This window comes from Hylaeus anthracinus, unplaced genomic scaffold (genome assembly GCF_026225885.1).
Source record: "Hylaeus anthracinus isolate JK02 unplaced genomic scaffold, UHH_iyHylAnth1.0_haploid 27335, whole genome shotgun sequence".
Taxonomy (NCBI): domain Eukaryota; kingdom Metazoa; phylum Arthropoda; class Insecta; order Hymenoptera; family Colletidae; genus Hylaeus; species Hylaeus anthracinus.
This window is the reverse complement of record NW_026535142.1, coordinates 1-16,074: the sequence shown is the minus strand read 5'-3', so window position 1 is coordinate 16,074 and position 16,074 is coordinate 1. Positions and strand designations below refer to the sequence as shown.

Genomic DNA, 16,074 nt, shown 5'->3' with positions numbered 1-16,074 from the left:
CTTTCAAATAATGCAAGCGTTAAATGTTAAAATTAAGCGTCTCTCTACGGACAGCTATAAATATTCAACGCTTGCATTTTTGAACGGCTCGAGTGTCGGTAATGTAACGGATGTCGATCGCGTATCGATAAAAGATCCAGGGAGGAGAAGGGGAAGGGGGTGAAAATTGTGGAGATTGTAGACCGGTCAGGATCGATTTGGGCCGATTTACATTCGCGCGGCTCGTACGTGATCGGTGTATGCACCGAGCCGTGAATGGGGAAAGGAGGGTGGGAGTTGTGAGCAAAAGGGTGGCGCTGGGGTTAAATGCACGTCCCCGTGAAGGGGTTGCGAGAGGACAACGGACGCGGAGAAACCGTGCGAGAGGGACGCACCGTTAGAAAAACCAGTCGCTCAAAGGAGGAGTAAACAAGGACGGGAGAAAAACACCGCAGGATTTTTGTAGACGGCCGTCTGGCTTGAAAATTTACCAGACCAGAAGAAATTGTCCTTCGATGACAATGTTGACTAGAGTTTCCCCTATCGTTCGGCCTGTGGTCGTCGCGCGTCTTCTAGTCCCGTCGAACGACCACACGAATCGGAAAATAGTCGTTCGATTATTTTTTTTTTTTAAATTAAATCGAGAGGAATACGAAGAATTATACATCATATATTTATCAAATATAAAAAAAAATACTTTCTTGGCTAGAGACCTTTTCATTTATGATCGTCAACCGGAAGAATTTTGTTTCTGCCCACATGTCGAGTTTGTTTTGGACCGTGCAGTTTCACCCACGGTGAAAAACACACGCGTAACGATAAAACGAGGGGGTTGAAAACGTTCTACGGACAAAACAGACCGCTTAATTCTACCACAATGCGGATTATTTCTGTAAACAGAGGCATAACCAACGTCGCTTTACGGGCACGGTTTAAGAGAGACTCTGTTTGTTATCCCGCTTTTTGAACATTCAAAGGCAGCGACGAAAATTTATTAAAAAATGACTGCTGGAAGCAGCGTGTCCCTTTCTTCTCGCTTCGTCCTTTATTTCGTTCCGTTTCGGTCAACGTTTCTTTTCTCCCGTCCTAGAGAGACCCCATGAAACGACATTTCCCCTCCGCCTCGATCGTCGAATTAAATGAACCGCGAAACGTCTGAGGCAGCCACCGCGATAAGTGCAGCCCTCTAAATCGTATTAAACGTCAGGTGACATTTTCACGCGGCCTGTTCCGTATTCCGTCCGTTCCCGCAGTCCAATATTCTTCGCTCCTAATTGCGTGCCAGAGGGTAAACGCTTCTTTTCTTGGATCATTCGCCCGCCGGCTCGCCCTATCGATTTTACACGTTACATAAACCACCACCACACCCCCCCCCCCCTCCCCTCTTCCCCCCCGCGCCAAAACCGAGACGTCTTGCGAAACCCATTCGAATTCACCCTAGGAATCAAGATCCCGACGATAATTAAGCGCGCTACCTTATTGGCTACTTGCACTTTTAACCGACAACCCCCACTCGATGTGCTTTCACACTTTTTTTTTTGTGTAACATTTTTTTTATCGCTCGCTATTTTTATTCGCTCGTTCGTGTGTACCCACGAACGATTCCACGGGACCTTTGTACTTTTTACTTTCCGTTTGAACCCTTCTCGAAATACATTATTTGTAGAGTATCGTTACTCGAGTATCACTATTCGAACACCTCTTTTGGAATATCACTGTTCGAATATCATAATTCCAATAACTCTTTACGAATATTATAGGTTGGGTATTAGGATTTGAGTACCCCTATTCGAACATCATAGATTGAATGTTACCGTTTGAATACCCCTATTCGAATACCATTGTTCGGATATCATAAATCAAATACCTCTTCTCGAACATTACAGTTTGGATATTATCGTTTGAATACCGCTATTCGAACACCATAGCCTGCATGTTACCGTTTGAATACCACCGTTCGAATACCGCTACTCAAACACAATTACCCAAACACTACTCTTCAAGTATCAACATTCAATCAGAAAAGTATCCACAATTCCCGGTGCGCTATTTAAATACCCCCCTCCCCCCGAACAAATATTAACTTTCCACTTCCGTCTTACGATTTCTCATCAGCTGGTCGAAACCAAGACAATTCTCAGAAGATGCATGAAACATCGAAGTCCCCTCGCAGAACACCATCCACGAATATCTACTTCCTTCCCAATTTTTATCAATCAATCACGCTACCGCGAATTCTCAAAAAACCGACTCGCCCTGATACTTCGATGCTTAAAAATTGAAAATGTGACTACACAACGAACCGCACAAACGGAAATGATGAAAAGACAATAAAATAAAAAATATAAAAAATATATATAGTCATATATATATAAATAAATATACATATATACGAAGTGTGAGGGAAAGAGAGGGGGCCACAGTTGCACGCGGTGGAGTAGCAAGAGGGTTTGAAAGGGGTAAACGAGAGCGTGGCCGAGGGAGAGGCGGCGAAGCAGGCAACGAGAGCGAGGAGGACGAAAGAGGGAAATGCACGAGAGCTGCCGCGAAGGGGTGGGAAGGACGAGGATGCCCGTTGTAGATGAACAAGGACGAGACGTTACGCGGTGGTAGGGGACGGACGAAGAGAGACGCGTTGGTCGAAGAGGGAGGGCCAGCTGACAGGCCGATGGATGAAGAGAGACGGCTCTCGGAGGGCGAGGGAGAGAGGCCAGGGGGCCTGTAGAGGGGCTGAGGGAAGGGAACCTCTGGCAACGGGTCGATCGAAAGCGCAGCGCAGAGAAATGCACCACCTCTGCTCTGGTCTGGCAGCTTTGCTGGCACACCACCGCGTCCGCGTTCGTTAGAAAGGGAAGCAGGACGGAGAGAGAGAGGGATAGCCAGCGACCAATACCGACGCAGGGGGAGGACGAGCCAAGCCGACTCGCGTTGGGCTAGGTCAGGTCTACCCGAGTTCCACACACCGCTCTCTGCGTGTGCCATCCGAAGTAGACCCCGAAGGCGGAGGCCACCTTCGAAAAAAAAAAAAACAACAAAAACGGGTCGCGAAAACGCGAAATCGCGGGACCCTCGTGTCCGAGCCGCCCTCTCTTCGCGTCAGGTGTCATTTTTCGGATTACGGTCAGCGGGAAACGAACGGTCGTTAAGTGTGCTTCGAGCGGTTCGTCGAACGATCGGCAAACCGCGATCCCCAGTGATCGAGGGATAAGGGTGGCACGAAGAGAGGCTCGTCCTCGACGAGGATACGTCCCGATCGTTCGCAAACGGTCCGCGACGGTGTTTCGTGCGTCCGGTACCCGCCGGTTGTTACACCTGGGAAAGTAAAAACGGGGGTGGGTGGAGAGGGTGGTTAGACCGAAGGAGGTGAAGTGCGTCGGAAGTGGCTCGCGTGTGCGTTTCCGTGAGGAATTCAGAGAGAAAGAGAGAGTTACGTGTGGATCCACGGATAGTTCACGACGAATATCAACGATTCTGGTTAATCGTGTAGGAGGTGGGGGAGCGCGGGGGTGGTGCGGATCGAAGGGGTCTGGGACCGCGAGGTGCTACTCGGAGGGATTGTTGTTGATAAACAGCGAGAAGGGAGAGAGTGGTCCAACGGTTGATCCGGGTGCAACGGCAGCGCCAGGTTCCAACCAATTTCGTTTTCTCGATGTCCTGATAATCGATAGAAGCGTCGTGAATAGGTGGTGAGAGGACCGGTTCTGCGTGGGGGAGCCGGCAGCGATCGGCCTTATCGACGCTCGACGAATTTTTGCGCCTCGTCGTGAAACGGGGGTGGTGCAATTCGGTTAATTAAATGTTGAGCAACACCGGCGCGTTACGTCCCTCAACGCGAGGCCGGCCGTGGGTCCCGGGTGTCCACAGACTCGGCGGGATGCCGATCTCCCTGAGAAATCACAGGATCACGTAGAAGGGGAAACGAGGGGTGACCGTTTCATTTTTTATCCGCAACGAAAATCAACCCTCCGGGCCACCAGCACCGTGACCAACCGCAACGCGGACTCGAAGGAGCTGGTCGCGCGAACCGATGCACCAAAAGGCGTGAGTACTGCGCGAACATGGGCGAAATTTTCTTGCTCGAACGACACTTTGGAATGACGGACGCTGTTTCGCTCGTTTTATATCGAATTCGAACTCCGATGTTTCAAGGAAAGTCATTCGAGGAATTATTCGGTTGGGCGAACGTCTCGGAACGAGAAAGGAAAGATAAATTTTCATCTAGCGAGTTGAAATTGAAATTTTAATTGCGAGGTGCCTCGTGTTGGATGAGAGAAAACTTATTCGAGTAAATACTCGGTCGAATAAACGCTTCGGATAATGGATTAAAGGTAAACATGGACAACTTTTGTCTGGGATATATTGAATTTAAATTTGAATTTTAATTGGGTAGATAGTACGCCACTTTGGAAGAGTAGGAAATTTATTTGAGTAATTATTCGCGGTTGAATAAAAGCTTCGAATAATGGATTAAAGGTAAACATACCTTTTTGTCTGGGATATATTGAATTTAAATTGGGGAGATAATACGCCACTCTGGAAGAGTAGGAAATGTATTCGACTAATCCACGGTTGAATAATCGTCTTGAATGACGAATTAATGATGCAAGTAACACATTTTCATCTGTTACACACTGGAACACTCGATAAAATTCGAAACGTGAACAGAAATATTACACAATGAGTAGATGAAGATTTAATCGGTCGAATAAATGGCGAAAAGCTGAGTTTATTCATCATGCATTACTGTACGTTTAGAGATTAATGGCTCTACGTGCATTTATATCGGGAAACCGGACCTTCGAGTTTCTCAATAATTCCACGATCGGAAGACACATTCGTACATAAATCAATTTCCGAGCAGCGTGCATCGAAACAATAATTAAATAATACCCGGCAACTTCTTTCATCGCAAGATCGAAAGTGTCTCGCGAACGTTCGAGAATAGAATACTACTTTTCCAGTAAGTTTTGGCCGAGCGGAATTCAAGTTGAATGGAATTCCCCGGGACACGATTTTGCGAGTGAAAATGAAACGCTGCGAGGGAAACATTGCACATGCCCTTTACGAGCATCGATTTTGTCGAGAGCCTCGGCCCAGCACACTGCCGAGTGCAACGGTCATTCACCAAAAGTTAGCGCAATGCCCTGCGCGTTCTGACTTCCAACTCCCCTAATCATTCACCACCAGCATTCCCATGACTTCGTTCCGTGGCTTGGCTTCGAATATGGCTCTCTAAATTATTGGGGTTAGGTTCGTCGGTTGGTCTCAGGGTTTACGGAATACTCGCGTTAAATGAAAAGAAATACGTGGAGAAATATGGAGATATCGAGGATTTCTGCTGGAAATTCATTTAGAATTTTCTCAGTCCCGTACAATCACAATTTAACCCTTTTCGGACGTATTAAAGTTGGTCACGGGTGTCGCACTGGTCGGAATGAATACAGATAGTTTCTTGTTGTAGTGGCTGAAAGCAGACGTACGATCGGAACCGTAAAAAGGCTTTGGTGGCTGAGAGTAGACATACGACCGCAAAGGGTTAATACCTATCTAGGACGATCGAAACCGAAAATTAAAAATATAAACCGTTCGAAATGAAAAAGGCATCGTCGTCTAAAATCCCCAAATGTGAAAGCCTCGAATGCTTCGATTCGATGACAGTGGCTAACGCTCGAAAAATAAAGAACAAAGACAACACGACGAATTTCCTCAAAAGAATCACAGACACGTTTTCCGTCCCCTTAAGAAAATGAAAACAAAGAGACACCCACCCACTCATCCCGCCCCCTACGTACGAGAACAACATGAATGAATCGAGGGGGAACGACTAACATCGCCGATGAACCGATGAAACGCGAGGGTGTAGAAAAATCCTCTGAATCGAAGGGGTTGGAACGACGGGGGTGGCTGAGGGAAAGCAAAAAGTTACGCGGAAAGTTAACGAATAGTGAACGGGGGGGGGGGGGATGGGGTGAAAGAGGGGGATGGGATAGGCGGTGGTGGTAGTGCGCGATTTCCACGGAAATGGAAATTCAACGAGTAGCGAAAACCCCCGCTGGCTGGGCGGTCGCGTCGACGGGGGCGGTAGGGGGGTAGAAGGGTGTGAGGGGGCGGCGGACTTCGTAGTTTATGCCCCGTCCCCCTCCCGCCACTCGCCCCTGCAGTCGATCAATGCGTGGACGGGTTTCACTTTCGCGGTGTTAAAGTGTTGCGCCATCGTTGATTCAGAAGCCAGAAAAAATTCGTTTTTCGCGGTACCGCACGCGTGGAAAACACGAATGATCGGGTACGATGAAAATTCCACGGTCGTTCGCCCCATCGGTGGATATTTATTTTCGTTAAAAAAAAAAAAATCGCCATCTTTTGGTGAATCGTGCTTTGAAAGATTCGCAGGTTCGTGTTGCACCTGCAATTTCACCTGTACAACTATTTAGGGTTGGACTTGCACTCAGTCAGTACTCGTACCCTCTATGTTCATCGAAGAAATTTGTCCAAATTAAATGATAGGTTCGATGCTTCGATGTCAATCTATCATTATAAATATATACTTTCTGAAGTTTATTCGTGTACATATTCATAATGAAATGTTTGTTTGGAAGTATCGAGCTCACCATTTAATTTAGACAAATGAGGGGGTGGTCTGCGATAAGGAGGTAACTCCATTTTTTTTATGGTTTTGAGGTTAAGAACATAATCACGAATTCGAAAAGTTCCTTTCGTTTTGTGATGAAATAAGGAGAAGAATTTGAAAAAATGGAGCTGCCTGCTTATTGATGCACAACCCTAATTAACCCTTTGCACTCGAGGCCATTTTTTCTGGTATCTGCCAGCAACTCGAGATGTTTCTTAGCATTCTATTGCCATGAATTCTAAGCTATCTATTAGATTGCCCCAAAAGTTTCTTTCGTTTTATTAATAATTAATTCATACACGATATTTTATGTTTTACGTTACATTAAAAAATTGTGTACAATTCATTTCGCTCCGTTACTGTTACAGCAACAATGCCTAAGAAATTGGATTGTCTATTTATATAAACACTGCCACAGGAAATAATTGAATGCAATTCACGAAAGAAACTTTTAGGACAATCTAATAGATTTGAGAATAAGATCACCTTTACCTCGCCGACAATCATTTTATTGACACTTCAATCTCTAAAGAAATTAAACCTAAAGACACGTTAGGTATTGTAGATTTACTGCGTGAAACCTAATGGTGAGAGTCACCTCTCAAGTGCAAACGGTTAATGTGTTCAACGGAGATAGAGGGGTACGAATTATGGGACTGACTGTATCTTAAATTAGGCATAGATTTCGCGTTCATTGGCGACCATGTTCCGTTTTGGTTCCGTTTGGACTACCTTTGCATCGTAGTATAGCTTCATCGTGTTCTTTGCGCAGTCCTCGGATTCGAGTGACGCGTTATCCTTTCTGTCGGAGATTTTCTTAGTTAGGAAACTTCTGGAGCAGTTGAGTAGACGTAGCTAAGTAGACGTAGCTCAGTAGACGTTATAACCGTGTTACACGGTGCAATGTTTAGCCGTGCGGTGTCTCATTTGCATAATGAGTTTCATTTGTCAGCGACGGAGGGAACACGATATTTTTTGCTGGAAACGAATCTCCCGGTTCCGTCGTTCCTGCTTTAAGACAATTTCGAGCAAGTTCAGTCTTCGACGCTGATTCCATCTTGAAGTGTCGGGGCTCGATCGTTTTCTTGTTCCATGTTCGACGATTCGTCTTCCCAGTCTGAAAGTGTTTAGGTACTTGGGCGAATACAACCGCCACTTATGGTACTTTCACTGCCATCCACTGCATCACGACACACACGATATCTGTTATATTACCGTACGATATGACTGTTACGAGGATTTTATTTCAGCATACAGTAATATCTCGTCAGACGCACATCTTTGTCCAGGATAAGTGCACAGACTTATCCAGCTCCACCTCTGGCGGGTATACCTCTTGAGAGGCCAATGAGTTCGATCATTCATTCATTCATTTATTTAAAGTGCGTAACTTATTATACAAAATTATTGCACGACTGCTTATTTATTACTAGCTTATTTCCATTTTTCTTATCATCGTCTTACGTGACTCCTGCATTGTTTTAATACTGCCCACTGCCCCCCGTTTAGCTCGGGTACCTCGGGGTTGCTAAGCCCGTACTGTAGCTACAATCAAACATAGCTACAGCCCCTGAGGGCAGGAGTTCGATCGTCGAGTTTCGTATATTCTTTGATGTTTGCAGACGATCGTCGAACGTGGACAAGGGATGTCGGTGAAACAATGTAATGCAACGATGAAACATTTTTATTATCAACTTTTTTGTCGTTAAAACGATACCAAACGCGATATAATTCGGACGATATTTACCGTTCATCTTTTTTTAGTTAGTGTTCTACATAATAAGTTGTTGCAAGTAAATATATCGTCGGAGAATATACGAACTCTATGATAACTGCACAAGGTCAGTCCCGAGCTTGTGCGTCTAACGAGACATTACTGTAGAGCGAATGCAAATTTCGTTCGTTCATATTTGCGGACAGATTGTTTAATATACAGTCAGTCCCTAAATTAAATAGTCTGAATTAAATGTCAAATTTCGATGTTTCCAAATAAATTTTTATTGTAAATATATATACGTATAAAGCCTGTCTATCGTTTAATTTACGAGAATAATTTCGATAGATATTGAGGGTACTAATACTTATGGAACTGACTGTATATACAGTGATAATGACCTGCAGGACAACACAGTCACGACTGCGGATCTTGATGCATTTATAGGAAATTTGAATGTGCACGAACCTACAAAATGCAACAAATATGTAAGAATATAAAAAAGATTGAAAGTAAAGTTCACGTTATACTATTTACAATAAAATAAATTCGTAGTTAGGTTTAATTTTATCTTCCATAAAGATCGGCAATCTAGTCATGAATCGACAGTCATCTTTGTTTCAACCTAACACGAAATTTATTCCTACCATTTGTACCCCTAAAATATATACGGGGAGGGGGGGGGTACGTTAAACGCGATCGAGCGACCCTTCTTCATAGTTTTCGAAGTTGACGCCTCTCAGGAGCTATTGATCGTATCGATTCACGAGAATCGCGTCTATATTTATAACGTCCCGCGTTGTCGAGCGTTATTATGCATCGGTACTTCCATCCCGATTCTAATAATACCGCAATTTCCGCGTTTCTTCGTCGGAAAAGTCCCCCATTACCGAAGTTGGCTCGAAAATTCTGCGTGCGCTCGCGGTTACATTATCGTACGCTGTTACCCTCGATAAGTGCCTGCAACGCGATTATTTATTACGTACAAAACGACGATTGGAATGCGCCTCGCGTCGCGGGGTTAGACCTGCACGAACTATCACGATGTAATGTTACGTTAAAGTATGATAATCGGCGGTTTCGAAATTTATAGACGAGCGATCCCGAGGGAAATTATGACGCGGATTCGAGGAACAGTACTCGAGATACGCGTCACCCGATCACGAAATTAATCGAAAGGAAGGCGTGGCGAAGTTAGTAGAACTTAGTAGCTCTCGGAACTCGAAAATAACGGTGCTTGTACGTGCGCTAAGGATTTGGTAAACAACTCGCGGGTAACGGTGTCTAGATGAATATTAAATCTTTGGGAATGGTATTTAACCCTTTAACCTGTAACAAAGTGTGGCTCGTGAGTAGAGACTCGTAGTAGAGAATTTCGTACGAAAGGGCCCAAGGAATTTTATAGCCGATTATAGTATTCACGATCCTATAGTACATCGTAGATCAAAGGGTTAAATCCAAAGGCATGGAGATTTCTAATTCCTGATTAATTTAATACGAAATCCAAGCATTATTTTTGCTAGGAAGTCAAATATGCAGAATATCCCGGAATTAGTGTAAGAACCAAAAATGGAGGGTAGCTGAGACGATTCTGAACCATAGTTTCGTTGTTGAATTATTAACGAAATACCATCGACCAATATTTTATTTATTTATTTATTTATTTCAATATATACGGGCATAGCCCATTATGAAATTAATACAGTGTAGCAATTATAAACAATCACGGTTGACAGATGTAAAGACAAACAAAAATTTACAAACAAACAAACAATCATAACAAAGTTATCGTCGGTGAATAGCAGAATTACCGATAAAAAGGTTATGTAGCCTATGTTTACTAGAGTCGTTAGAGTCAATAAACATATCGCTGTCCGAACTAAAGCAATTAACTGTAGCGCAGGCACGGACAACAGTATTGAGGTGACAGTATCTAGACGAGGAAACATATTGATGAAATAGATATGACGACCTAATGGTCCCGGGAGGAATGTGAAAGGACACAAGTCCAAGAAGAGGTGCACAATTAATTATATTAGTAAGAAGCTTCTGAATAAAAACAATTTCATGTATTGTGCATTTTCGCAAAGAAATTGTGGTTCAGAAGCATCCCAGCTATCAACCCATTTACGTTTCTTACACTAATTCGGAGACAGCCTGTACGAAGATCCTTGAGCGAAAATTCTTATCTCGAGAGCGAGATGTCAACAGTGGCCTAAGAGACATTTATTTATCCACGTTGACATTCGTGTCTACCGCGAGAAAATAAATCTCGATCCCTCTGAAAACTAACAAAAATAAATAAAAACGAAAAGAATATTAACCTAATGTTTCTTGGAATTTTTCTGTTCAGTGAAGGATGGAGGCCAGCGAGTGGGATCACGCGACCTTGAGGGAAGAGGAATTCGAGCAGCATGCCGTGTATTTGGTACCGGATGTGGCGGCGTCGTCGGGCGACACCAATCGCGCGGAAGCGTCCCTGCCGAGAAATTTGGTCCTCAAGCCCTCTCAGGCCCTCAACGATGTACGTTCCTCCGCCAAAGAATCATTTCTCGAGACCTCCTTGGTGAGAGTCGCTAGAATCATGAAAACTTGCACCCCGAGTCGCCTCAGCCTTGGAAAATCCCCCTCGAGCTCCTTGTCACGGTCGTGAAAATCACCGTGAACCACATTCCGCGAAATGTACCTTTACCAATTTACATTATTCATTCGTTGCAAGCTCGCGAGTAGTACTGTACCATATAAATGGATTTTTTAACACCCTGTATGGGGGTACTTTGAAAGGACCTCGAGTAGGAAATCACGGTGAAACGTTTCGGTTCGATACGGGTCGAAGTGAACAATCGCGTACGAAGGATTTCCGTCGAATAGAGCTCGATAGAGGAACGAAGCTAATCAATTTAGCGAGCGTGACCTAGAGCTGAAGTAAATCGTTACACTTTCATCGACGACGAGAATCGAGAGCGATAGCCTTGGTCGCGCCACGACCGACGTAGCCAAATTTAAACGAACCTCGATTTTATTTTTAGCTTACTTTCGAGTATAACGAAGAATACGGGAAATTCTAAAAATGATTACGGTAAAGACACATAGACGGAAAAAGATCGTTGGGTTGCTTAAATTCGCGTTCCTCCCTCGCAGAGGAGCACTGACAAAATTGGGGTCGAGAAGTTTCTCGATCGGAAACAAATTAGAGTAAAGAGATCGCCCGAGATCGAGCGAGATGCATATGCATACGAAACGGTTTCCGATAACTTTTCATCCAGCGCGACTACGAACAGCTCGTTTCGAATCGGTGTCGAACGATCTTGAACGTTTCCCTGCGAATACGAGCGAGGTTCTTTCATTGCTGGAGTAGACGAAACGCTCGGAAACATTCTGCCGGACAGAACTGCTTAATATGGGGCGCAATGGAACGCCAAATGAATCGACAAAAACGCTTTATGGACCGAACCTCTGCTTCGTTGAAGCTCGATGTTCAAAATAGAAGGGAGACGGTTCTCCTTCGTCCCATCCGCTCGAATGCGCAATATTTTAAATAATTTTCTCGCGATAAACCCTTCTCGTATCGTTTCGTACCAAATACAGTAAAGACGGGATAAATGTCGAGGCTTCTATTCTGTGTTTACACTTGACTCGAGTCGAACGTAGAAAAGGACAAAGAGTGAAAGAGAAAGAGTTCCGGGGGAAAAAGCGATCGGCAGAAACGTGTCAATTGGTTAGTGACGGGGTTAGTCATCTTGCACTTATCTAGTCTTTACTGTCAACAATCCATTTGTTAATACATATATATATTTACAATACTGTGAACCTCCCCAGTGGTGGGGATAGTCATCTTGCATTTATCCAATCGATCCTGTCTTGCACTTATCCAATCTTTACTGTAGTAGCGCTACTGAGCAGGGCTGGGCGTTTTCGAATATCGAATTTCGACTGCTATTCGAATACTGAACTGTCGAACGAATACTAAGCTTTCGCACCGCATGAAAATTTGTAAGACGAGCCTAATCGACAGTCGTTTGGCTTCCTGCAGGCTTTGGGAGTATGGAGCACGAGCTACATCCCCAAAGGGACGAGATTTGGCCCTCTGGTGGGCCAAGTGTACACCAAGGATTCTGTACCAGCCGACGCGAACCGGAAGTACTTCTGGAGGGTAAGAATCGCTCATCGGCGGCCGTTCGGGGACCGTTCGCGGCAGTTATTCCGCGAGCCACGGTTATCTCTCTCGCGTATGACGAGAGGAGGAAAAAAAAGGAAATATCTAAAGACGCAACGGAGAAAAAAGGAAGGATAAGGGGGAGAAGCCAGCAAAGACCAGAAACTGGTTTCAACCGATCTAGCGAGCCTTAAAGCGAAACCCGCGAAGCCATTGATGCCTCGTAACGAATTGATGAGTTACGATAGCGAACTTGGGTTCTCTCTCGATCCTCCCTATTAAATCGCCGATATTTCCTGGCTAGCCTCCAGGTCGACTGCCTCGAACGTCCACGACTTAGCATTTTGTCTTCCCGGATGGTTCGAACAGTGTCCACCAGATTTCTCATTATTTGAGACGAAAATTGGAGTTTCTTGAGCAGAAAGGGGTTAGTTATGCTGCTAACACCTGCGGGAGATCAGATTGTGGTCACTTTGAACTCTGGAGTGAAGATAGATCAGACGCTTACCATTTAGGGTTTTAGGATCTAGAGAGATGAGAACTTGGGCTTTTAAAGTCTAGAGAGGTTAGAACTTAGACTTTTAGAATTTAGAGAGCTAAGAAGTAAGGATTCTAGAATTTAGAGAGCTAAGAACTTAGACTTGTAGAACTTAGAGAGCTCAGAACTTGGGTATCTAGAACCTAGAGAGCTAAGAAGTAAGGTTTCTAGAATCTAGAGAGCTAAGAACTTAGACTTGTAGAACCTAGAGAGCTGAGAACTTAGACTTGTAGAACCTAGAGAGCTGAGAACTTAGACTTCTAGAATTTAGAGAGTCAAGAACTTTAGAAGATTTCTAGAACCCAGAGAGTTGACCAATTAAACTTCTATAGAACCTAAAGTCCTGACACACCCAGACTGCTAGGCCTCCCTAACAATTACCTGACGATTTATACACTGCTAGAACCAATGGGACCAACGACGCCACAACGTCCGCAACCGATTTTTACGTTTCTGTTCCGACAGGTGTACAAGAACAACGAGCTGTTCTACTACATCGACGGTTACGACGTGCAGAAATCGAATTGGATGCGTTACGTAAACCCGGCTTATTCGTCCGAATCGCAGAACCTAATAGCATGCCAGTATAAGGTGCGTCGATATAACTCTCTCAAAACATCTTCTTGTTCGGAGCACCTGACCCTAAACGTGTTCTTCCTTTCCAGATGAACATTTATTTTTACACAATCAAGCCGATACTACCGAACCAAGAACTTATGGTGTGGTACTGCCGAGAGTTCGCGGAAAGGCTCAATTACCCCCTAACGGGCGAACTGATGCTTCAAAGAATACGTGAGTACCGTGTCCTCCCTCCCTCTATCTTCCTCTCTCTATCTATCTTCCAAAAGCTAACCTTACGCCTCGTCTTACCAGGACAACAAGTACAACAATCGGCGTTACCAACCGAGATCATCCCCCCGAGCGTGGACGTGGTGTCGCCCCTGAAGGACTCGTCGATCTACGAGCGACGCTCGCAGATGACCCCTACCGACGGCTCCGTCAGATCGGACGAGGGCTACCACTCCAACTACCACGACGAGATCCTCACGCCCCCCGAGGAGAGCAGCGAGTCCGACTCGGAGAACAACTACGTGCTGGACTTCAGCAAGAACGCGAAGACGTCCGTGTGCGCCAACGAGGTGCTCAAGCAGGACAACGCCGCGGCGAAGAACGAGTACAGGAAGGTGAAGATCAAGATCACGAAGACTTACGGGAACTTCCAGGCGGCGAAGAGCCTAGAGGGGAACGGAAAGGACAAGGACCAGGAGCTCTCGAGCAGAGCGGTGACACCGGAGCTTCAGAAGCCCATGTCCCCCGTGATCCTCCAGAAAAACTCCGTTCTGTCCACCGTCAACGAGGACGAGATAGAGAAGGCCCCGAAACCGTTCTACGAGCCCGAAGCGAAGGGCAACATGCCCGTTTCCGGGAGGCCAGCCTACCTAACCAGCCCCAGCAGTTCCATTCTCGAGAACATCCTCCTCCGCAGCAGCACCGACAACAACAACAACAACAGCCACAACCACCACCACAACGGCGTCCAGCAACACCACCAGCACCACCAGATCCATCACCAGACCCATCTGGACTCCGTCACCCCACCGCCATCCAGCCCCACGGAGATGGCGTATTCTTACAAGAAGTCCCATCGCTACGGAAACATCCTCCCCTGCAGCCCCGACTCCAGCTCGAACCTACCGATGCAAGCGGACGCATGCGTCAATTCTACCAGCGGGAACAGCGCCCTCCCCATGCAGAGCCCCACCAGCAACCTGCACTCCAGCACGGGGAGCCTCCACTCGAGCACGGGGAACCTCCACTCCAGCACAGGGCCCAACGTCCTCCAGTCCCATCCCGGTAGCATCCATTCGTCCAGCAACGCGAGCAACCACCACACCGCCGCGAACGTCCTCTCCTCCAGCACGATACTGACGTCCACCAGCAACCTCCATTCCTCCACGACGAGCTGCCCCGCTAAAAGGAAGACCAAGAGCCCGTCGCCATCCGCGAACCCCACGGGACCGTCCACCCCCACGATCCTCTACTCCAGCTCGGGCGGTTGTCAGATTGAATCCAGCCAGGTGTACCCGGGCTCAACGGTGAGCAGCAACCAGAGCGTCTCGCCCATCTCGCCCATCCAATCGCCCTCGTCCTACCCTTACGGCATCTACCATCAAAACGGCTCGCTGCACCACAACGTGGCACCCTTGACCATCAACTGCACCGCCTACTCGCCGACACCCAGTGGCAACGTCGTCTACGAGAGGCCGGACGGCAGGAGGCTGGAGGCCGCAACCAGCAGCCACCAGCTGCCCACCTCCTCCACCATGCAGATCGACACCAACCAAGCGTTGATCGCTGGCACGCACAATCTCCACCTGGGTCACCATCCGGGACTGACCATCCACGCGAACCCCTCGTCACTGAACCGATACTCGCCCGCGAGTTCCCTGTCGCCGGACGACCACGGCTGCTCGCAGAGCGGCTCCCTGAGCCCCAACTCCCAGGGCTCCAGGGGCTACAGGTCGTTGCCCTACCCCCTCAAGAAGAAGGACGGCAAGATGCACTACGAGTGCAACGTCTGCTGCAAGACCTTCGGCCAGCTCTCGAACCTCAAGGTCCACCTGAGGACGCACTCGGGCGAGAGACCGTTCAAGTGCAACGTCTGCACCAAGAGCTTCACCCAACTGGCCCATCTACAGAAACACCATCTCGTTCACACTGGTGAGTGCTTCGGGTAGTTTGTTTACCGGTTTTGCTAGTTGGAGAACAATTCACACACAAACAGTTGGGTACTTGAAATGAATGTTCATTTTTGTACTGGTGGGAGGACTATGTTGTTGAGAATCCATCAGGGACTTTCATTCGGTATCTCAAACATTCTTGTGTCTGCGTTAGATAGGTATATAATAGAGGAAATAGTATCTTAACAGTATCTTTTTCAACCACGCTGTTCGGTAACAGTCACGTCGTCTCGTCATATTCAAACACAACTGCGTCAAACACTCTAAATCTGCGATTAGTAAGCACACGATGGAGAATACTCTCACCATATACAGGGT

At 46.4% G+C, this 16,074-nt stretch overlaps 1 protein-coding gene across 4 annotated transcripts; it reads left to right on the top strand.

Annotated features, from left to right (window-relative positions):
• The first annotated feature begins 705 nt into the window (after nucleotides 1-705).
• LOC128893319 (uncharacterized) lies at nucleotides 706-16,014 on the top strand. Of its 4 annotated transcripts, none has more exons than XM_054154200.1 (6): nucleotides 706-4,018; nucleotides 10,675-10,887; nucleotides 12,355-12,474; nucleotides 13,481-13,606; nucleotides 13,681-13,807; nucleotides 13,889-16,014. In XM_054154200.1, exons 2-6 carry the CDS (start codon nucleotides 10,681-10,683, stop codon nucleotides 15,751-15,753), a joined length of 2,445 nt encoding a protein of 814 aa, XP_054010175.1. In that variant the 5' UTR covers nucleotides 706-4,018; nucleotides 10,675-10,680; the 3' UTR covers nucleotides 15,754-16,014. The 4 variants fall into 4 exon arrangements, with proteins under 4 accessions (XP_054010175.1, XP_054010178.1, XP_054010177.1 ...); XM_054154203.1 differs by having other exon boundaries at nucleotides 706-4,020; nucleotides 10,675-10,845; XM_054154202.1 differs by lacking the exon at nucleotides 706-4,018 and adding an exon at nucleotides 4,138-4,307.
• Nucleotides 16,015-16,074: the final 60 nt, after the last annotated feature.

Bases quoted from the DNA above. Each gene is read 5' to 3' on its own strand.
- LOC128893319 (XM_054154200.1), top strand. From the start codon at position 10,681: ATGGAGGCCAGCGAGTGGGATCACGCGACCTTGAGGGAAGAGGAATTC. The intron at 10,888-12,354 runs GTGAGAGTCGCT...GGCTTCCTGCAG, and splicing joins CATTTCTCGAGACCTCCTTG to GCTTTGGGAGTATGGAGCAC. The intron at 13,808-13,888 runs GTGAGTACCGTG...TCGTCTTACCAG, and splicing joins ACTGATGCTTCAAAGAATAC to GACAACAAGTACAACAATCG.